The sequence below is a fragment of the Cnephaeus nilssonii genome (assembly GCF_951640355.1).
Source record: "Cnephaeus nilssonii genome assembly, chromosome: 3".
NCBI lineage: Eukaryota > Metazoa > Chordata > Mammalia > Chiroptera > Vespertilionidae > Cnephaeus > Cnephaeus nilssonii.
This window is the reverse complement of record NC_137074.1, coordinates 101,453,885-101,476,295: the sequence shown is the minus strand read 5'-3', so window position 1 is coordinate 101,476,295 and position 22,411 is coordinate 101,453,885. Positions and strand designations below refer to the sequence as shown.

Below are 22,411 nucleotides of genomic sequence, written 5' to 3'. Positions count from 1 at the left end.
TATCTAATATCAATAATATGTGAGCGTGAGGCAGTCCACGTTTCTGAAATTCAATGACATGAATTTTAGCTATTACTTTGCCAAATAAATGGAACTTACATATATCATTTAAAAGAGCATTCAGCTTAATATTAAAAACTCTGGCTACCAAGTCAGGTCTGTTTTCAACTTTTTGCCAGCGTTGTAAATTGTTTGTAATATCTGCCCATTTGGGGTTGCATGTCATAGTTATGAATAAATCGGGCTTGCCATACTTCGTTACAATTGCCATAGCATCCTGATATCTCTGCTGCATATTTCTGGGACTACCCTCAAAAGATGATGGAAGTATTACCATTTTACCAATCGGCACATTGTCATTTTCAGATCTAGATTTTAGATAATCCATCAAACCACTATATTTTTCAACTCTCAACTTAGATTGGTTTGCTTTAATGAAATTTATCCGATTGGCCTCCATTTTTGAATATGAATCCACAATAAACTGTTGAGTTAACTTTCCTGCATTTAAAATAGGATTGAACGTGTCCCTCACAGAGAGATGAAATCCATAATACTGCATTTGTGTGACTCGTGTCCTTACATTTCGTCTAGTATTATTGTTGGTTACACTGTTGTCTCTGAGTCTTAATGCAATATCTGTTCCCCAGCCTTTTTCACCATGTGGAAAAAGAATAGGATATGTCATTGCATCTAATGTAGGAAACAGGATACTGATTTGTTTCATTTTAGTGGCACTTGGATTATTGGGATCTGGTTTACAATGAATGAGCAAGTCCCTTTCAAAAGGAGGTTCTCCATCTTCGTTTCTGAATATGACAGCAACCTCGGTTACACGGGGAGAATTATATCTACCTGGGTCACTGTTACGATCATATTTAATTGCCATAGTTACCTCTGTGGGAGCTATACCTTTTGCTGCTGCTTCAGATTGGGCTTCCTTTTCTACCTCATGTAGCATCTTGTACGATTTTGTTAATTCATTTATTTCCTGCATGAGGTTATTGATGTTGATCATGAGTCTTTCTGAGCAGTCCTGGTTTTCTGGCATTGCTAATCGTTTACTGGTAGCTTCGGCTGTATCCAAAATATAGAGTTGAGCAAACTTCCGAGAAACACCATCTGAAGGATGTAAAGTTCCAGTACGGTGATAAACTTGTCCGTGTATTCTAAAACAGTATGGCCCATACCCTGATGGCGATGCAATATTTGCACCCATGGAAGCAAAAGCAAAAGAACTATTTATGGAACGAATATTTTCCATGAAATTTTTACTGTCAGAATCTTCGTTTGTCATTAATCTTTTTAAATATGCTGGGTATTCTGGAAAATCTATGTCATTTGGACAGACTTTACCTTTGCTACAACATCGAGTAAATTTTCCATCAGATGGTTTTTCATCAGAGAAATTTAGTGATAGGCAAAATTGGCATCTAATAGTCATTGCACCACAACTATGTTCTAGAATTGCATCCTCATGTACTCCATTTTTTATGAGAAGGCAGATCCTACCAGTATTGGCAGTACTTGTTAATGACTGTTCTTTGCACATATTCTGTCTACACTGCCGCCTTCTTTCAAGTTCAGAGGCACGTTGATCTTTAGACATTTTTTGTCGATGACGCCGGCTTCTTTCAGCTTCAGAGTGACGTTTTGCCAATAGCTGCTCTTCAGATACATTCTGTCGCAGTTGCCGCCTTCTTTTAAGATCAGAAGCACGTTGGTCTTCAGACATTTTCTGTCGATAACGACGGCTTCTTTCGGCTGCAGAGCTACCTTGTTTCAATAGTAGATGTTTAGACATAGTCCCACCTCCCTGCTGTCAGGTGAATGCGAGTCCTGGCTGTCAGGTGGCAGGGAGCTATCTGACCAACGGTCAATTCTCTAAGGGTGGGACTTCCTCCTCCCTGCTGTCAGATGGCTGTCAGGCCACTGAGAGCTGTCTGACCAATGGGTGATTCTGGCTGATTCGGTGGGGGTGGGACTTCCTCCTCCCTGCTGTCAGAGTCTGGGCCAGCACAAAGTGGGACACAGCATCAAGTCCCCCTGCACCAGAAGACCCAGAGTCAACTCCCCGCCCACTTGTGTGTCCCCTGAAAGTAACATCCAGCTTCATGGAGGGGCTAACAGGCCCAGACATGCCAGAAGCTGGGGAGCAATGAGGCTGGATCTGCCACTGGAGTAGGTGGATCCAGCCTGTCCACTTGGTCCCCACGACCCCTGGCCTGGCCCATAGGCCCAAACATTCCAGCCTCCCTGCTTAGCCCCAGACACTACAGAGGTCACAGAGCAGCCATGCTCGATCTGCTACTCCAGTGGGCGCATCCCACATGACCCCTGGCCAGACACCCCAGGCGCCTCCCAGCTGCACAACCCAGTCACAGGCCGCTGACGGGCAGCGGGCGGCGGCGGTGTGGACCGGCCTGTGCGTGGGGCTGGATCTTTGACAGCCGCACGCCGGCCGCACACCCCGGCCGATGGCGGGCGGCGGCAGCGGCGTGGACCGGCTGGTGCGTGGGGCTGGATCTTTGACAGCCGCACGCCGGCTGCACACCCCGGCCGATGGCGGGCGGCAGCGGCGTGGACCGGCTGGTGCGTGGGCTGGATCTTTGACAGCCGCACGCCGGCTGCACACCCCGGCCGATGGCGGGCGGCGGCGGCGGCGGTGTGGACCGGCCTGTGCGTGGGGCTGGATCTTTGACAGCCGCAGGCCGGCCGCACACCCCGGCCGATGGCGGGCGGCGGCAGCGGCATGGACCGGCTGGTGCGTGGGGCTGGATCTTTGACAGCCGCACGCCGGCTGCACACCCCGGCCGATGGCGGGCGGCGGCGGCGAGGACCGGCGGTGCGTGGGCTGGATCTTTGCCAGCGGCACGCCGGCTGCACACCCCGGCCGATGGCGGGCGGCGGCGGCGAGGACCGGCCGGTGTGTGGGGCTTGATCATTTGCGTAGGAGCGGGAGTGCCTCCCAGCCGGACTGTGGGACTCTGGAGGGGCTGGACTGGGGTACTCTGGCGGGGCTGGACTGGGGGACTCTGGCGGGGCTGAGAACACTGGGCGCCGCCATTTTGTGGCTATGGGCGCCGCCATTTTTGTAGCGGAGTGACGTCTAATTTGCATATTACCCTTTTATTAGATAAGATGAGACTACATTGAAATGAAGTTTTATTTATAAAAGGACACAATAAAGGCAGTAAAAAGATATCCTGAAAATGGGAAAAGATATTTACAAAATATATAAGTGGAAAAAAAGTGTTATCCTCTCTAATAAAATGGTAATATGCAAATTAACCATCACTCCGCTACATGAGCCACACCCACCAGCCAAGCCACGCCCACCAGCCAATCAGGGCGAGCATGCAAATTAACCCCAATCCAAGATGGCTACAGCCACAGAGAGCAAGGTTTCCCAGGTAACAGAGCAAGCCAAGCTTTCCATAGCCATTGCAGGCCTAAGCCTCCACTCAAGCTACAAAGTTTCAGTTATAGAAGGTAAACAAATTCAAACAAATGGCGGCAGAATGGAGCTTGAGAGGGCAGGCCAGGGTTGCCGCCGGCAACAGGGGAAGCAAAGCTTTCCGCACACCCTGGCCGGGCTCACCCGCTTAAGGCTACAAAGTTTCAATTGTAGAAGGTGAATTAACTGCCACAGAAATGGCTGCTGCCCCAGAAATGGCTGCCGCCCCAGGTTACAAAGTTTCAATTGTAGAAGGAAAATAAATTCCAGATACCAGGGCCTCCCCTTGGGTTGCCAGGGGGCGTGGCCGGCCTGCAAACCACCACAGGCCCCTCACTCAGGCCGCCCCACACCCCAAGGGAACCCCCACCCTTATCTGTGACACCCTTCAGGGCAAACCAGCTGGCCCCCACCCGTGCACCAGGCCTCTATCCTATCTAATAAAAGAATAATATACAGATTGATCATCACTGCAACACACAATATAGCTGCCCCCATGTGGTCAAAGATCCTGCCCCCATGTGGACACAAGATGGCCACCACAAGATGGCCAGCAGGAGAGGACAGTTGTGAGGGACCAGGCCTGCAAGGGAGGGCAGTTGAGAGGGACCAGGCTTGCAAGGGAGGGCAGTTGGAGGTGATCAACCCTGCAGGAGAGGGCAGTTAGGGGTGACCAAGCTGGCAGAAGATGGAAGTTGGGGGCAAACAGGCTGGCAGGGGAGCAGTTAAGCATTAACCAGGCTGGCAGCGGAGTGGTTAGGGGTGATCAGGCTGGCAGGCAGAAGCAGTTAGGGGCAATCAGGAAGGCAGGCAGGCAAGCAGTTGGGAGCCAGCAGTCCTGGATTGTGAGAGGGATGTCCAACTGCCCGTTTAGGCCCTATCCTGGTAGGATCGGGCCTAAACGGGCAGTCAGACATCCCTCCAGGAGTCCCAGATTGGAGAGGGTGCAGGCTGGGCTGAGGGACAACCCCCCGCCGTGCACGAATTTCGTGCACCGGGCTTCTAGTAAGATTATAAAGAACTCGTTCAAATAAAAAAGGGACAATACAACCCCCACCCCAAAAAACCAAGAGAAATAAATACAAATGTCACAGAAAAAAAAACCAATGGTCCATAAATATATAAAAATATAAATAGTTTGTCAACAGTTGAATGATTAAGTTCTGCCACATATAGAAGTATAACTGAACTGCATGCAACATAAGGTTCATTAATTTCACATAAACCTTGACTCTTACACCTTGGAGCACACAAAAATAAACTCCATGTAGATCACAGACCTAAATGTAAAAGTTTTTGTGTTTTTTCTAATATTAGACAAAAATATAGGAAAAAATTTTTGTGGACAAGCTTCAAAAATATTAGGTTAAAGCATATTAAAAGGAAAAAATGGCATAATGAACTATACCAATGTTAAAATACTTTGACTTCACAGAAATTTACAAGAAAATGAAATGAAAGTAAGCTACATACTGAGAGAAAAAATCCTATATAATAAAAGCCTAATATGCTAAGTGTCCAGTTGTCCAGTTGGCCATTCAACCAAAGCGTAATATGCTAATGATATGCTAAGTCTGCTCAACTGCTTGCTATGATGTGCACTGACCACCAGAGTACAGACAGTCAACCGGTCAACCAGTCACTATGACATGCACTGACCACCAGAGGGCAGATGCTCCAACCAGTAGATTAGCTTGCTGCTGGGGTCTGGCTAAGCAGGACTGAGCAAGATGGGCTGAACATGCCCTAGAGCCCTCCGGCAGTCCCACCACAGCTGGCCAACCTCCCATGTCCCTCCCAGCCCCGATCGTGCACCAGTGGGGTCCCTCGGCCTGGCCCGCAATCTGGGACCCCTCAGGGGATGTCAGAGAGATGGTTTCAGACTAATGGCAGAACGACCGGTCGCTATGATGCACACTGACCACCATGGGGCAAGCGTTCAATGCAGCAGCTGCCCCTTGGTGGTCAGTGTGTTCCCAAAGGGGGAGTGCCACTCAGCCAGAAGCCGGGCTCACCCCCTCTGTGGCAGCACTAAGGATGTCCAACTGCCGGCTTAGGCCCGCTCCCCATGGAGAGAGAGCGGGCCTAAGCCGGCAGTCAGACATCCCCCAAGGGCTCCTGGACTGTGAGAGGGCGCAGGCCGGGCTGATGGGACCCCCCGCCCCCGCGAGTGCACAAATTTTGTGCACCAGGCCTCTTGTATATACTAGAAGAAATGTTCAGAATATATAAATTCCTACAACTCAATAGCAAGATATAGACTATAGAAGATAAAAAACGGCCAGTAAGGAAAGATGGAGGCAGCAGGTTGCCAGTACCTCCCCACCATAACCCCTGCCTGCCAACCACCCCTCCCACAGCCCTGCGCCCTTCACTCCCATAGACAGCCCTTGAGACCCTAAGACAGAAGAGGATAAACAGAGGAACTGGCAATCAGCCCCTCCTTTTGCACATTAAACCAGAGCGCTCCACCTGCTCTCTAGGCAGTGTCAGGGTGTAAAGGTACCTGATACCACCACATAGCCAAGAATGCATAGAAGGGATCTGCTTCCATCTGAAAACTGCAGACCCCGAGGCTAGAGTTTGCCTGAGCCAACCCCAAGATGGCCAAGAGTAAGCTAATGGCAACACCAAATAATACTAATGTTCATAGAGTCCTAAGATCATACCTCCTCATACAGGACTCTATGCACTGAGGTGGCTGATTTGATCCCAATTTCCAGAGGCCTGGGCCCCCTACCCAGAGCACACCACAGAAATCACCCTAGCCATCTCATATGCTGCCTTCATCGATCCAGCCACAGCCACACATGCTCAGATGCACTGGTGCCCTCCCTCTGAGGTCACCAGCAAGGATGGAAATATTGTCAGTTCTATTAGTTCTACAGGGTTGTTGTTTTTTTTTAATATATTTTTATTGATTTCAGAGAGAAGGGAGAGGGGAAGAGAGAGAGAAACATCAATGATGAAAGAGAATCATTGATGGACTGCCTCCTGCACACACACACCCCCATTGGGAATCAAGCCCACAACCCGGGCATGTGCCCTTGACTGGAATCGAACCAGGGACCCTTCAGTACGCAGGCTGATGCCCTATGCACTGAGCCAAACCAGCTAGGGCAGTTCTACAGTCTTATCACTGACTTGAAGTCCTGGCCCCACTGGGAAAGAAGCCTGGAAGTCAGTTCTGAGAATCTGTATGGTGAAACCTAAAGAGGTACAAAAGAGTGTCCACTACCCGAGGAGGCCTGTGCAAAGAGCTGCTTCTTCCCTCCCCAAACTGGGAATTTTAAACCTGAGGCATGGGACTGCTGCTTGCTTCTTTTGATCCTCTTCCTCAACCTTGTCCTGCCCCCAAACCTTTCTCTAAAGTCCTATGGGAAGACTTAAGATCTCACTCCTTCAGCTCTGCAGCTAACCAGACCTCTCACCCACTTCCAGGCTGAACAGCACCAACAAAATCCCAGCAAATAGTAAATATTTTCTGTTCTAGTTCAAAACAGGCTGCACTTCTTTCTTGTTCTCACATGGACTAAAAACTGTGAGAGAAAAAAAAAGAAAAAATGTCTTTCTCTGCCCTACTGCTTACCAACCACCCAACTCCAGTTCATCCCACCCGCCATCAGTCCTCGAAGCTCTTTCAAAACCAACTACAGTGTGAAAGTATTTTGTAACCTGTGAACAAAATATACATCATAAAGATTTCTACTGTGTGTGCAACTGATTACCAAAGAAATTAAGGTAATGTTAGTTTGAGGCATGAATAAATAAAGGGCTTTTATTCTTCAGCAGTGACCCCTTTCATCAGATGTTAGTTTTTTAAGTGATAGAAACATTATACAGTTTATTTTGCTTTGTGAGCATATTAATACTTGCTGCTATAATGTTTTACCTCTAGCAATATCTTTAGCTATTTAGCCATTTTCAGACTTGAAAGAATAAATAGATATAGTTATTGCTGATCCTGTGAGAATATAAATGGATAATATATGAGAATCACCAATATTTTAAAATCATCCAAAAAATGGCTAATGAGCACATAAAAATGTTCAAAACTGTGTCACCAGGAAAAAACAAATTAATCAAACAATGAGGTAACATAACATACTCATTAAAATGGCTAAAACGTAAAATGTGGCTATATAAGTGTTCATGAAAATGTAGACCAACTAGAACTCTCATACATTGCTGATGGGAATGTACAATAGTACAACTACTTTGAATAACCATTTAGCAATATTTTGTAACAAATACACCTAAGTATTTGCCCAAGAGAAATGCAAATACGGCTACTCAAAGGCCTGCTTACAATGTACATTGTAGCAACATTATTCATAAGAGCCACAAACTGAGAACAACTCAAAGTCCGCCAACAGGTTCATGTTCACACATATTTTGAAATTTAATCTAAAATATTACTCAGCAATAAAGAAAAACAAACTACTAATACATGCAACATAGCTGAGTATCAAAAACATTTTACTGAGCAAAACTATCAAATGCAATAGCAACAAAAATTTATGATTTCACCTATGTGAAGACCTAAAACAGCCACAATTGATCTATAGCAAGACAAATCAGATCAACGGTTACCTGGAATAGGAACAATGGGAACACTAAATCGGAAGGGTGACACAAGTGACAGAACTATCTAAATGCCAAAATTCATCTAATTAATCACGTTTAAATGGGTGGCTTCATTTTATTTTTTGTAAATTATATCACAGGAACATTAACTTCAAAAAGTCAAGATAGCAGCTCGTGGGATATCGAAGGGAGGGAATGTGTGGGTGAGGCACAAAGGAAATTTCGAGAATAGGATGATACTCGATTTCATGTCCGGGTAGTACAAATGGCAATATCTTTATTATACTCCTTTAAAGTAGACATAAGGTTTCATATGCTATTTCACACACATTTTTAAAAAAATTTTCAGAAATGATTTGTACACACCAATATTTTTAAATCATCCAAAAAATGGCTAAAGACCTAGGATGACAGAGAAGTGGCTGACAAACAAGCTATCTCCCCCCTACCCCCAGCATGCCTGGAGTGAAAACTTTCACAGAGGCACTCGGACACAAAAGAAAATGTATATGCAAGCATGAAAATTTAATACAATAATCTTTAGTTCTTTAGAAACAGAACCCTCTTTATAACATACTAGAGGCCCAATGCACGAAATTCGTGCAAGAGTAGGCCTTCCTTCCCCTGGCTGCCGGCACCGGCTTCCCTCTGGCACCCGGGACCCCGGCTTCCCTCTGGCCGTAGGCAGGCACCCAGGACCCAGGCTCCCCTCCGGCCCCAGCTTTGTCCAGAAGGACGTCCAGAATGATGTCTGGTCTAATTAGCATATTACCCTTTTATTATTATAGATGTTTGCACAGCTAACCCATGTAAATACTTTAGAAGTACATTAGGTACCAAAGTAGAGAATTGTCCTTTAAAATCAGCAATAAAACATTATCCACTGACATCACTTCTAATTAATCTTTATTAGTGGTCTTACCTAGTACAACAAGAAAAAATGTAGTTACAGACATAAAAATTGGAAGTAAATTAATAAAACCATCATGACTTATGCATATAATCTTTTACAGACAAAAATTCAAAATTATTGCTAAAAAAAGTATTAAACTAGAAAAGCTTAGCAAGGTGGCAGGATATAAGGTTAATGGTCAGTTGCATTTGTACATACCAGTAACAAACAACAAATATATATATGTGTGTGTATATATATGTATAAAATCGGTTTATTTAGATTTGGGACTATCAACAGTTCTGTCTCTACTACCTGACCCCCTCCCACCTCAACTCCTAGACCTAGAAGGGTCTGGGCTCGGCTCTGGCTGCCCCACCCCCCCACACCCCCTGCAGTGCCTTTTTCTTTCTCTACTTCCTGAACTGTGTCTTTCACCACTTTGTGCTGTGTGTCTGTCTGTGAGATTTCTTAGCCCTGTGACTACTTCTCCTTTTCCACCTCAGCTTCTCCATTCCTTCTGCAGAAACGGGCCAGACTGAGGCTTCCACTTCTGGGCTTGCCACAGTCCTCTCCTCTCTGAGTTCTTTTTCTTTTCTTTTTTTAATTCTTTATTGTTGAAAGTATTACATATGTCTCCTTTTTTCCCCCATTGACCTCTCCCTGGCCGCTCCTACCCCCCAGCACATGCCCTCAACCCCCAACAGTCTGTGGCCATTGGTTATGCTTATATGCATGCATACAAGTCCTTTGCTTGATCTCTTACCCCCCCCTCACACCCTCCCCTGCCTTCCTTCTGGGGTTTGACAGTCTGTTTGATGTTTCTATGTCTCTAGTTCCTTTTTTTCCCCATCAGTTTATGTTGTTCATTATATTCCACAAGTGAGATCATGTGATACTTTTCCTCTGTGAGTTCTTACCAAAGAGAGAACCAAACCCATCAGGAGACAAGTCCCTATTAGCTTCCCAAAATTCATTGTTGGGATTTCTGAACACGTGAAGAAAGTTGTGTTTCCCTCTTGGGCACTGCTGTATTTGCCCTTTTCCACCGGGTCACGGGGCAGAACTCGCACTGAAGCTACCGTCCTGCATACCAAGGTCCTTTAAACAGAGAAAGGGTCACTCTGCTTTCTTCTTCCCATCAGTACTGCACACACACGTTGCCCCTCAGATGCAGTTCCACGCTGCAGGTGACCTGGAACTGGATCACCTTCCCCACATTCTGGAACTGGGGGGAGGAGGGGAGACACATCCTCGAATTAGTCCAGGAACCGCGTGCCCTCCTCCTGCTGCCCTCCTGGCCGCACTGCTCCACACCAAATACTGTAAACAGGCTTCTGATAGGAAGCGTGGGGCTCGGTGTTGGAAACTGTGTTTCAGTGAACACCTCTACCTCCAAAACGGCAAGCTCCCGTTTTTTTGTAGAATGGACAGTTAGCTAGATCTTTCTTCATTATTCATCAGTCCCTGCGTGGTTCTGAGTTTTGCCACATGGCTCTATTTCCCAGCTCATTTTCAGCCACCCCCGCACCTTCTCACAGCCTCCACTTTCTCTCCTCCTGCAGCTTCTGCTCCTCCTCCTTTTTCACTTTTCTGTGCTCTTCTCACTCTTCCTTTATTCTCTCCTGTTCTTCCTGCTGTTTTTTGGGTGCCTCTTCCTCCTCATTCTTTATTCTGAATTCTTCCTGAGCCTTCTGCTCCCGCAGCAACCACTCATGATTTTTTGTTTTGTTTTTGTTTTTGTTTTTGCCTCTCTTCAACACCTCCTCTTCTTGTTCAATAGAAGATTCCTCCTTTCCTACCCCTTCTTCTGTCAGATTCCAGAGTCTCTCAATCGAGCGAGTTCCTATCCATATTTCTTTCGGTTCTCCTTCCTCAGGGCCGCCCTGTATTTTTTGCAGCTCAAGTCCAGAAGCATCCCCACCAAGTTGCTAGCACCAGCAACAACAACAAATGTTTTAAAGCACCACATATAATTGTCATCAGAAATTATCAACTGCCTAGAACAAATAATGTGTAAGAATTCTACAATTAAAATTATAAACTGAATAAGAGATATTGAAGACCTAAATAAAAAGGTATATCCTGTTCATGGAGAGACTCAATATCATAAAGATGTCACTAAAGCCAAATTGGTCTATGGATTCAAGGAAATTAATAAAAAAGAAAATCTCAAACAAAGGTTTCTCACAGAACTTTGTATGATTATTCTAAAATTTCTAAGGAAGAATAAAGCACCATGACACCTTGGAAGAAGAAAAGCAAGCTAACTTTACTAGTACAGAGACTATAATGACGCTACAGCAATGAAGACAGGACAGTATTCACAAAATGAATGATGGAACAAAATAACACAGGGGAAAAAGAGCATTTCACATAAAGTCTTGTATATGACAGAGATGGCATGCCAGTTCAATGGGAGAGCGCATTTAACTTTTCAATAAGGTAAGATGGACAACAAAAACATCATATATACTAAACATTAAATTGGGTCCTTACCTCACTCCAGATATGAAAACTAAGTGCAAATGAAATAAGGTTGAAATGTTGCAAACATAACTTTAAAAACACTTAATAGAAAATATGTGTTATGGCAGTTAGACAGACATGAGCATAGCAAGGACAACGAGCCAGTGGACAGAAACTCACCAGCGCAGAAAGCCCTGTATGCCTAACAAGGGGCAAAACTGGAAAACAAGAACCTCGTACCCAAGGTAACCTATCGCCCCTAGTATATCACTGGTCATGCGGGTTGGACCCTGGATCTTGCATATCGCTGGTCATGAGGTTTAGACCCCCTGACCTTTTCCTCCCTAAAGATAACATCTAGGCCTCAGTGGTATTTTAGCTCCAGACCCACAAAAGCAGCAAAACCAGACAAGTGACTCCATGGCTGCCTCAGGACCAGCTGCATCAAATAATGACCCTTTGAAAGAACATGCCTGGAGAGCTATGAGTAAGACCCTCCCCTGAGAGCTCCCCTAAGATTTCTACTTGCAAAAGAGAGATAAATACACTCAGGTTGAAGGACCCAATGTGCGTGCTACCCAGCACCATTTCCTTCCCCCCTCTCCTCTCTAAGGAACCCCAAGAGACTTGCAACCAGGGGAGCAACGGGCAGCGGCCCTGAACCTGATTCCAAGGTCCCCTTTTCTCTGACTTCTCAGAGAGTTATTCAGCCCAGCCTAGGCTCCCCTGTTACTTCTTCTATGCACCTTCCTTGTTTTGCTGTCCTAAGTAAGTTTTTGCTGCCATAATCAACCTAATACCCCTTGACTCGGTGCTGTGTAGCCCCTCCCTTTGGATATCCCCATCTCCTTTTCTTTAAATAAATTCAGTTTTTCTTATTCACCATCTGAGATTGTTATTTAGCCTGCCCATGCACCACCGACGTTAATCTTTCAAGATGGATGAGTATCTTTTAGATATCAAGGTGAGGAAAAGTTCCTAAATTTAAAACAACTAAAATAAAAACATATACCTTCAAGAATTCAGAGAGATGGAATAAAAAAGAAATTAAAGGAGAATGAAAACAGGATTCAAGATGATTACAATCTCTTATGAAAACAAGAGAAGTGGGATAAAGGGGCTTACATATAGGTTACTTTCAAAGTTCTAGCTTTTAAGTATGGGTTTATATGGGCTTATTATTGACAATAAGTAATTTCGTAAATAAATGAAATATTTTCATGTACAGCTGATCATGAACCAATGTTTGTGATTAATTCAATTCTGTGCACTTCAGAACAAACTTAAATGCACATTATTTACAGAAACCCTCCAAAAAATATCTGACCACCTAAGGAGATAGTAAATAGAAAATTGGCATTATAAAAATAATAATCTGGATAACCAAGCTAAGAAAGTTATCTCAACATACAGTACAAGAGAAAGAAATCCTACATAATAAAAGGGTAATATGTAAATTACCATCACTCCGCTACGCCCACAATTGGGCCAGCGGGAGGCGCAGGGGGCGGGACTCAGGGTGGCCGATTGGGCCAGCGGAACACTGAGCTCGCGTCGCCAGCGGCGGCACAAGCTCAGCGTCTGCGCCTTGGCTGTGCTGCGGCACAGAAGGGGCCTCTGGGGCAGCGAGCCCACGTCCTGCTGCGGACCATCAAAAGCGGGGAGCGAAAGCGGGGAGCTGTGTGTCCGCTCCAGCACCAGCGGACTCCCTGCCATCAAAAGCGGGGAGCAGGCTGCCAGCAGTGTCCGCGGAGCGTGTTAGGCTTTGCAGGGCAGTGGATATGGCCTGGATGGCAGGTTAGGCCTAGGGGACCCTACACGTGCATGATTTAATCATGCACTGGGCCTCTAGTTATAAAATAAAATTTGAAGCAAGAGAGATAAATGATATCTAACATGCAAATAATGTAGTTACAGATGGAGAAAACAATTAACAGAGTAGGAGCAATAATTTTAAAATACATTTTTCCTGAGAAGAACACTATAATTTTCAGATCAAAAATCCTAGGCAGGGCTGTTAAAAAGATACACACACACACACACACACACACACACACACGAAACTTAAAAGGTAAGATCAAGTAGTATTATGCTATACAGAAAAAAATAGTTAAAAGTAAAAGTAAATACCTAATCTTAAAAAAAAAAACAAATTAACTACTAATGTGTCTGTAATACAAGTATTATTTTTCACTTAAGGTATACCTTAAAAAATGTAAAAGGGTATCACTTAGAATTATAATTCGACATTATCCCAATAAAATCAGGAATGTTGTAAATAAAAAATATGCTTGCCCTAACTGGTTTGGCTCAGTGGAAAGAGTGTCGGCCTGCGGACTGAAAGGTCCCAGGGTTCGATTCTGTTCAAGGGCATGTACCTTGGTTGCAGGCACATCCCCAATAGGAGGTGTGCAGGAGGCAGCTGATCAATGTTTCTCTCCCATCGATGTTTCTGACTCTCTATCCCTCTCCCTTCCTCTCTGTAAAAAATCAATAAAATATATTTTTTTTAAATGCTAAAAAGTCTTATCTTATTGATATTAGAGGAAAGGAAGAAATATCAATTATTGATTTTTGACATTCAGAAAAATACATGCTTAACTGGTTTAAAATTAAAAGAGAAAAAATTAGAAAGATTTTCAAATCATCTACACTAATAAAAGAGAAAGATGCAAATTGACCATACCTTCGCAACGCCCACCAGCCAATCAGGGGTGAGTATGCAAATTAAGCCAACAAAGATGGTGGGTTAATTTGCATGTACAGGCGCTGAGTGGTTGGGGGCGGGGCGGGACACCTGCGTCGTCGCCATGACGACACAGGCGTTCCGCACTGCCCCAGCAGCTCCGGGCCTCTGGGCAGCGTGGGAAGGCACAAAGGCGGCTCCGAGCCGGAGCAAAGGCAGAAAGGCAGCTCCGGCCGGAGCGAAGGCGGTGCCGGCAGCCAGGGGAAGGAAGGCCCATTCTTGCATGATTCTTTGTGCATCGGGCCTCTAGTTATAGAATAAAGAGGCAAGAGTAGGAAAGTTGATACAATGAAGCTTGATCAATACACCAAAACTGAATGGAAAAATATGGCTAATATATGGGAACTCAAATGACAACAAAATATTAAATTTATTAGTTATCACCATATATGTAAATCATAAACTTTTACTATTGACCAGCAAATACAAACAAATGTGGATTAGATCCATTAAAAATACATAGAGAATTTGATGAAATTACATTAAGACCTCAACATCTCCCAGAATTTAAGACAAAGTAGATATTCAAATCACACTATAAGTGCTCATTAATATATATATATAACTCTATAACTTTCAAAGAATACACATCCTTTTCATATGCTCATTAAAACCTCACATATACGCAGTCATAAGAACATCTTAATAAATTTCTAAAACCATCACTAATCATGTTTTTTAAATAATGCGTCAAAACTAAAAATCAATAATTTTTAAAATGCAACATCTTGGAAAGTAAACAAAAAGCAATCTTTTAAGTAATGAAAAAATAAATAAATAAGGTCAAAACTAAAACTAAATCAGATGAAAATCCACAATCCAAAATGCTTTTTGTTATTAAACATGATTAAAAATTCACTAAATGTGAATTCAAGTATAAAAGTAACAATAACCACCTGAATGAGTAGAAAGGTAGAATTATTAAAGAAAAAAGAAAGGGATCCATCAAAATATACATAGATTTAAGAGAAAGGATCAGATTAATATATATGTAAACCTAAATGAAATATAACCTGAATCTATAAACAGTCTTAAAGTTGAACTGGAAGAAGTAGAAAATCTAAAAGATAATAAAAATTTGGAAAGCTTATCTAAAACTTTCTGTAACAAAATGGTCATTGTGACCCTATCTAATAAAAGAGTAATATGCAAATTGACCATCACTCCAACACACAAGATGGTGGCCGCCCCCATGTGGACACAAGATGGCCACCACAAGATGGCCTGCAGGGGAGGGCAGTTGTGGGTGATCAGGCCAGCAGGGGAGGGCAGTTAGGGTTGACCGGGCCAGCAGAGGAGGGCAGTTGGGGGAGACCAGGCCTGCAGAGGAGGGCAGTTGGGGGAGACCAGGCCTGCAGAGGAGGGCAGTTGGGGGCGACCAGACCTGTAGAGGAGGGCAATTGGGGGGGACCCAGACCTGCAGGGGAGGGAGGGAAGTTGGGGGGGACCAGGCCTACAGTGGATGGAGGGCAGTTGGGGGGGACCAGGCCTGCAACGGAGGGAGGGCAGTTGGGGGGAACCAGTCCTGCAGGGGAGGGCAGTAGGGGGTGACCAGGCCAGCAGGGGAGGGCAGCTGGGGGCAACTGGGCCAGCAGGGGAGCAGTTAGGTGTCAGGCTGGCAGGGAAGTGATTAGGGGGTGATCAGGCTGGCAGGCAGAAGCGGTTAGGGGCAATCAGGCAGGCAGGGAGGCGAGCGGTTGGGAGCCAGCAGTCCTGGATTGTGAGAGGGATGTCCAAGAGTCGGATATCCCTTGAGGGGTTCCAGATTGGAGAAGGTGCAGGCTGGGCTCAGGGACACACCACCCCCCCCCCACCCCATGCATGAATTTCATGCACCAGGCCTCTAGTATTGTTATAGTCATCAAAACTTCAAAATAACAAGTATTAGGGTGAATGACAAATAATCATTTAATACCACCAATTTTAAAGGTTTTAACCTAATCCTAAAGTAAACAATTCCCAAAGCACAGAAAAACACAAAAAACTTTCTAATGATTTTATGATCTAATCTTCCATTAGGAGCCCATATATACAAAAGTAAACTGTGTAACCAAGCTCATGTAAGAATACAGATACCAAATTCTAGGTTAAAATATAGTACAATGAATTTGGAGGTATCATGACTAAAGGAGATTTTATCAGAAAGCATAATGGTTAAGAGCAGGAGCTATTGAACCTGCTGACTCTGAGTTTAAACACACAATCACAATGAAATGTTGCTCTAGTTCTTAACTTCTCTAATACTGTTGCCTCAATCACAACAAGAAGGGGAAAAATAGTGCTCATCTAATAAGGTGGTTGGGAAGATTAAATATTACAAAACAAAGTTTAAAAAACTCTTAGCATAATTCCTTAGGTACATAGTAAACATTCCATATATGTTATTTATTCCAACATTCTTGACACATAAAATCAGTTGTTGAAGAAGAAAAAAATAAACTTGATAGAATCAACATCCTAAATCTGATTGCAAAACATTTTAAAAACTCGAACTGTAAGGAAATTTCCATATCATAAAACAATACATAATAGAAACTAACATTAATCCTAGTAGCATTCTGTAATCTTAGCTAAAGCAATAAAACAGTAACTGTCAACATACAATACTGAAGAAAATCCATCAAATGTTTATTAGAACTGATGAGAATTCATAAAAGAAGCTGGATACAATGTTAGTATACAAATCTAAATTAGGTGAGAAAGAAAAGGATAAGAAGGGAATAAAGCAGCTGGATCCTTACCTCTCTACCCAAACCAAGTCTTACCCTAATAACAAGATAAGCAACTATTTAGTACTAAAGAATATTCATTTTACGTAATGTTTACAGTGATTTATATAATGTTAACTGTACCTTGAAATGCTGTTTGTATTTTTGTAACTTTAGATGATACCTAAATGAGAAAATACTACATGACTTTATCTAAGAAATTTACCCTGAATCCAGTTTGTATTCTTTCTTAAATTTTGTTTTAACTCTTAATTTGGTTAATCTGTGACATCCTTCCCACCTAACACCCATGTAATTAATTGAAAATTGATTGTTGATCCATAAGATTCCTTCTTCCTCCATCCTCTACTATTTCTTCTTTAATCCTCCCTCTATCTGGAATAAATGCATGCTTATATCTACTAAACACTCAGATATAAAAAAGGTGTCTAATCATACTAACTTTGGGGCTTTAAAAGATGATTCAGAGGCATTTAATGATTTGCCCAAGGTATTAGAAAGGTGATTTAGATCCTACCCACATCATACTGTCTTTTCACTACACTGCCTATATTACAACAATTGTCTGGTTCGAACTTTCATTGTTTCTCATAATGTTAAATCTTGAGATTCAGTTAGGAAATTAAAATAACTACTGCACTTGCATCCCTTTTAGAAAACACTCTTATTTCACCATCAAATATTTATTCAAACCTACTACATGCAAGGAACTATTATAAGCTCTACAGTGATACCAACAGCCAATATACCTGCCCTTATGAACCTTACATTTTATTCAACTCAGACGGATGCATATAACGTAAATAATATTCAGCTCGCTTCACAACTTAATTTGGTTTCTGGGAAGAAGCCTTCGCCTTCTATTGCTGCCCTAAAGAATCCTCACTTAGATCTGAATCTATGTATCAAATTTCTGAGATCTAAAGATACTACACTTAGAAAAATATCAAGTATAAAGGCTTAAGATACATCTTCAAGACCAAATGACAGAATTTAACTGTATCTAATCTGCCTCCACCTCACCTGTATCATCTACACCTCAGAAAAGTAGCTCTCTGCAATTGTATCCCATTTCCTAAATATCTGTATGGACAAACTTCAGCATCAAGCAAATAACACATCAGAGGAAAAGACAGACTCTTGAGTTACATTAAACAGTGATAAGCTACTCTGTAGGTAAACAAAGAGCTATGAAAGTTTTGTGTTGTGCTGCTTTAAAAAAAATTTTTTTAAAGATTATCACTGATTATCCTCTGGATGACAAAAAAAGAATACTGAAAATATTGGGAACTGTTCTAATCACCAGAATATAGCTATTTTACATAAAACTAATGTTATACAAGTGCATACACACACAATTTTTTTGAGAGCAGAAAATAGACTAAAATTTTGGTTGTGCAATGTGCACTAAACCACTCTCCTTTTACTGATCATAAAGTTTCAAAGAGAAAACAAAAAGTTTCACTTTTGTTTCTTCTAAAGTATGAAGTTCACTTCCTAGTTGCTAGCTTGAAGTCCATTTCCTAGTTACTAGTTTGGTGGGTTTATTTATTTATTTATTTATTTATTCATTCATTCACTCACTTATAAATGAAGGAGTGAAGGCTTGGGTGTGAATCTTTTTCTTTTCTTTTTTTAAATATATTTTTATTGATTTCAGAGAGGAAGGGAGAGGGAGAGAGAGATAGAAACATCAATGATGAGAGAGAACCATTGATTGGCTGCCTCCTGCACTCCCCGAACTGGAGATCGAGCCTGCAACCCAGGCATGTGCCCTTGACCGGAATGGAACCCGGGACCCCTCAGTCCACAGGCCGACGCTCTATCCACTAAGCCAAACCGGCCAGGGCTAGTTTGGTGGATTTAAATCTATCAATTTATTTGAATTAGGTGGTGTAAAGTATTCATACCCATATAAATATTTTTTAAATAACTCTAATCTGTAATAGTATAGTAATAAAGAAATTAAACATTGTTTTTTAAACAATACAAATACTATGATGAAAGTATAAAATTATAGTGCTCTAAAAAAATTCCCCAAAATCAATGAAATAATCTGATATACACTAAAAATAGCATCATAATTGTAATACTTTAAATTAACTTCTACTTTCTTTATGTAAGAGAGGGTTCATTAACTAGGAAATTGGACTTGATGGCCAAGATCACTTTCAGTATTTTGATTCTGAATCCTACAACTTTATGTGTAAACCTCTGATCCAGACAGACCTGTATTATCTGATTCTATTTAAAGAAGTACTTAGGCAAAATCAATTTAACAAACTTTTTGCCATTATTCAAATTTAAGAGATGTAAAAAATATTAGCTACATTTCCCACTTTGAAATAGGCTTTAATATTCAACACTGAAAAGAATTAACAAAAATGATACCAAACTTATTATATGTTACTTAGTATACATGACCTCGAAATCCTGTTGAAAGTATTAGCACTTTATCACTTAAACTAAAGTTTAAGATATTCAAAACAGAATAAAGGGGGGATTAGAAGATAAACTGTTCTAAACTCGTAGTATTAAATCTAGAATTATTTCACTGTAAATAAACAGCAGTGTGCAGTAACCTTCTAAATTTACCAGTAACAGTCAACTATCACACACACGAGTTACAAAAGAACTTTCCCAAAGAGCCTAAAATAACAATGCACTATCCTTGCTTTCCAAAATTCTTGAGCATCTTCAATTACAAGTACTATCATAAAATTCTAAAAACAATCTCAAAGCAAAAACTTAGCATACTGTGAATATATAAATAGACCATTTTAGGGCAGCAGGCCTCATTCTATAACCAAGCACAGGTAGGATAACTATGCCAAAACTACGACAGGGGGGGGGGGGGGCATTTATTACTCCCCCAGAGGAACCACACACATCTTTGGCAGCTGCTCACAAAGCCAAGTTATCCCTGTAACTCCAACAGGACTAAAGCAATGCTTTCCTTTTACCCAAAATGCTTCTCACACAAATGATCCCCCTTTAAAAAAAAAATAAATAAGGCATAGCCAACTACTCTTCAGGATCTAGTTCGAGCCACGATCGTGCACTTGAGATTCTGAAAGCAAAATCTAGAATAAAAAGAGCGTCTCTCACGACTGACTATAAAAGAGCTGGAGCTTCACAAACATAGATGGATTTATTTTTATTTTACTTAGGGGACCATTTGAATGTGTGACTGAGGCCAGAGTCGAGGGTGAACCGTGGAACAAGGTCAAACTTAGGGGACAAAAGATTCCTGACATAAACAGGGCCAGAAAGGTTTCCTGTCTTCAGGGACAGTTCCTATGCTCAGATAAGGGGACAAAAGAAGGAAAAAGAAAGAAACTGGAGAGGGAAGGGGAACGACCAAATCCTCTACTTGGACGCAGAGTCCACCTGGTAAACGCACCTGCCCCGCAAGCGCAAGGCAGGCAATTCCATTCTGACGGGGACCCTCCGCACAACAGCAGGCCTGGAAGGCTCCTACCTTCGCAATACAAACAGCTCAGCAGGAATGACAACTGGTTTGTTTTTTAAAAGGAGAATAAGCTTAAGGAAGAAGCCACACAGAGGACTGCAGGAATGTGCGGGCCGCTCTCAGTCAATACCCCGCACCGTTAGTTACAGGACCACCATGGGCAGGAAGGAAGCGGACTGCGACCCGCTCCCTACACCCCGCTTCCACGGGCGGCCGGCACCGGGCGCGACGCCCCGAAAGGCAACGGGCAGGGGCAGTGGGTGGCGGAGAGGGAGCGAGGGCGGGGGCCGGGCGGGGGGCCGGGGGCGGGCAGCCCGTCGGAAGGGGGCGCGGGCCGGGCCACGCCGGCGGGGGGCTCTCACCTTCTGCGCCGCGCTCTGCTGCAGCACGTTCTGCTCCACGGTCATGGCCCCCGCGGCGCCGGCGGCGACCCCGGCGGCGGCGTCCGGCTCCTCGCCCCGCGGCCGGCCCCGGCTGCCACCCTCCGCCGAGCTCCGGGGAACGGCGCGGACGGCCGCGGACGGCGCCCCCGCCAGCCAGGCGCGGAGGTGATGGCGGCCGGGGTGCGCGGGCACCGCGGGCGGGCGGCGAGGCGCGGGCTGCGAGGGCCACGGAGGCGGCTTCACGGCTCGGCGCGGGGGGCCGGCGCGGCCCGGGCCATGGGCGGCGGGCGGCGGGGCGGGAGGGCGCGGCTAGCCGGGCCGCGTCACGCGCTCGCTCCGCTCCTTCGCGGGCGCCCGCGGGCCACTGCGGGGAAGGAAGAGGGACCGGAGGGAGCGGCCGGCCGGAATGGCGCTGTCCTCCTCCCGCTCGCGTCCGCCTCCCCTCCCCGCCCCCAACTACCGGCACCGCCCCTGCCCGGCGGCTCCGCCCCCGCCGAGCCCCGCCCGCCGCCGCCGCCTAACCCTACATTGTGACCCGCGGGGCCGCGGGGCGAGGCGGGGCCGTCTCCGAGTCCCGCCCCGGGCCCCGGCTCCCGGCCGCCGGCGCGGGCCCCGCGCTCCGGGAAGGGCGGGCGCGCCCCGCAGGCCGGGCCTTGGAGCCGCCTCCGCCGCAGGTTACGCGGCCGCAGCGCTGGGCTGCGCGAAATTCCAAGCCGAGGCCGGAGGGCTGCTTTCCTCCGGGGCCAGGACTGGTCGGATCGCCGGCCTCCCAACTCCTACGAGACAAAACATTTTCCTCTGGGCCCCCTAACACTGTCCCAAAACCATTGTGAGTCCCGAACCCCTTCTCTTGTCTAAGTCTCCGTCCTCTGTCTTTGCCTTCTAGGAATTTCCCAAGCAAAAAACTTTTCCCGAAGGGAAAAGACAAGAATGAATTATAAGCAAACAGTGGACAGAAGACCTTCTGCTAGAATGTCCTTTTTTTCTTTACTAATCATTACATAAATTAATATTGACATTCTCCGTCTGCTTCATTCATTCAAACATGTGCCGGTCACTGCTAGGCTCTGGAGAAATAGTTTATTTCCCGAAGATTTTATATAAATGAATTATGGTCTGTACAACAGACAACATTACAAAAGCATCACTGTCTAAATGCTACATTGTTCTAATATCCCAATTGCCAAACTATCAATTAACCACTCTGCATGGAGGGTGTCCCAAAAAGATGTACACACATTTTTTTTCTGGTAGCTCAACTGATGTTTCTTTCTTTTCAGTTTTAACCTTTTGAAAGTAATAATTATTCAAAGTGTATATGCATTTTGGGAAGATACCCTATATATAATTTTAAAGAAAAACCTAACAAGGGGAAAGCAATCTCTATCCTTAAATATATCTTGTGTTTTAGGCGCTAACCTGGAAGGGGTGGAATAATTAGTGCATATTATCACAAATTCAATACACACATATGCAAGTCCAGGTATAATTTTTAATCTGTTGAGAAGAAAAGCAAACTTGGTAAATGATCATTGAAATATTCTTTGGTGTTATTTAATAACTAGAGGCCCGGTACACGAATTCGTGCATGGGTGGGGTCCCTCAGCCTGGCCGGTGATTGGGGCCAATCGGGCCAACTCGCCCAGTACCAATCAGGGCAAACAGGGCCCGTCAGC

The 22,411-nt window shown here is 44.3% G+C and overlaps 1 protein-coding gene and 1 pseudogene across 6 annotated transcripts in view; both read right to left on the bottom strand.

Annotated features, from left to right (window-relative positions):
• The window catches only part of USP25 (ubiquitin specific peptidase 25), a 192,489-nt gene extending 171,336 nt beyond the window's left edge, over positions 1–21,153 (bottom strand). For 4 of the 5 annotated variants that reach the window (XM_079766497.1, XM_079766498.1, XM_079766500.1 and 1 more), the window contains exon 1: positions 20,715–21,153. In XM_079766497.1, coding sequence (XP_079622623.1) covers positions 20,715–20,759 — 45 coding nt within the window. In that variant the 5' untranslated portion in view covers positions 20,760–21,153. The remainder of the gene's footprint in view (positions 1–20,714) is intronic. The other variant, XM_079766501.1, reaches the window with a different exon arrangement.
• On the bottom strand, positions 9,825–10,854 carry LOC307097235 (U2 small nuclear ribonucleoprotein auxiliary factor 35 kDa subunit-related protein 2-like; annotated as a pseudogene). The gene has a single exon. The product of its transcript is annotated as a U2 small nuclear ribonucleoprotein auxiliary factor 35 kDa subunit-related protein 2-like (transcript).
• Positions 21,154–22,411: the final 1,258 nt, after the last annotated feature.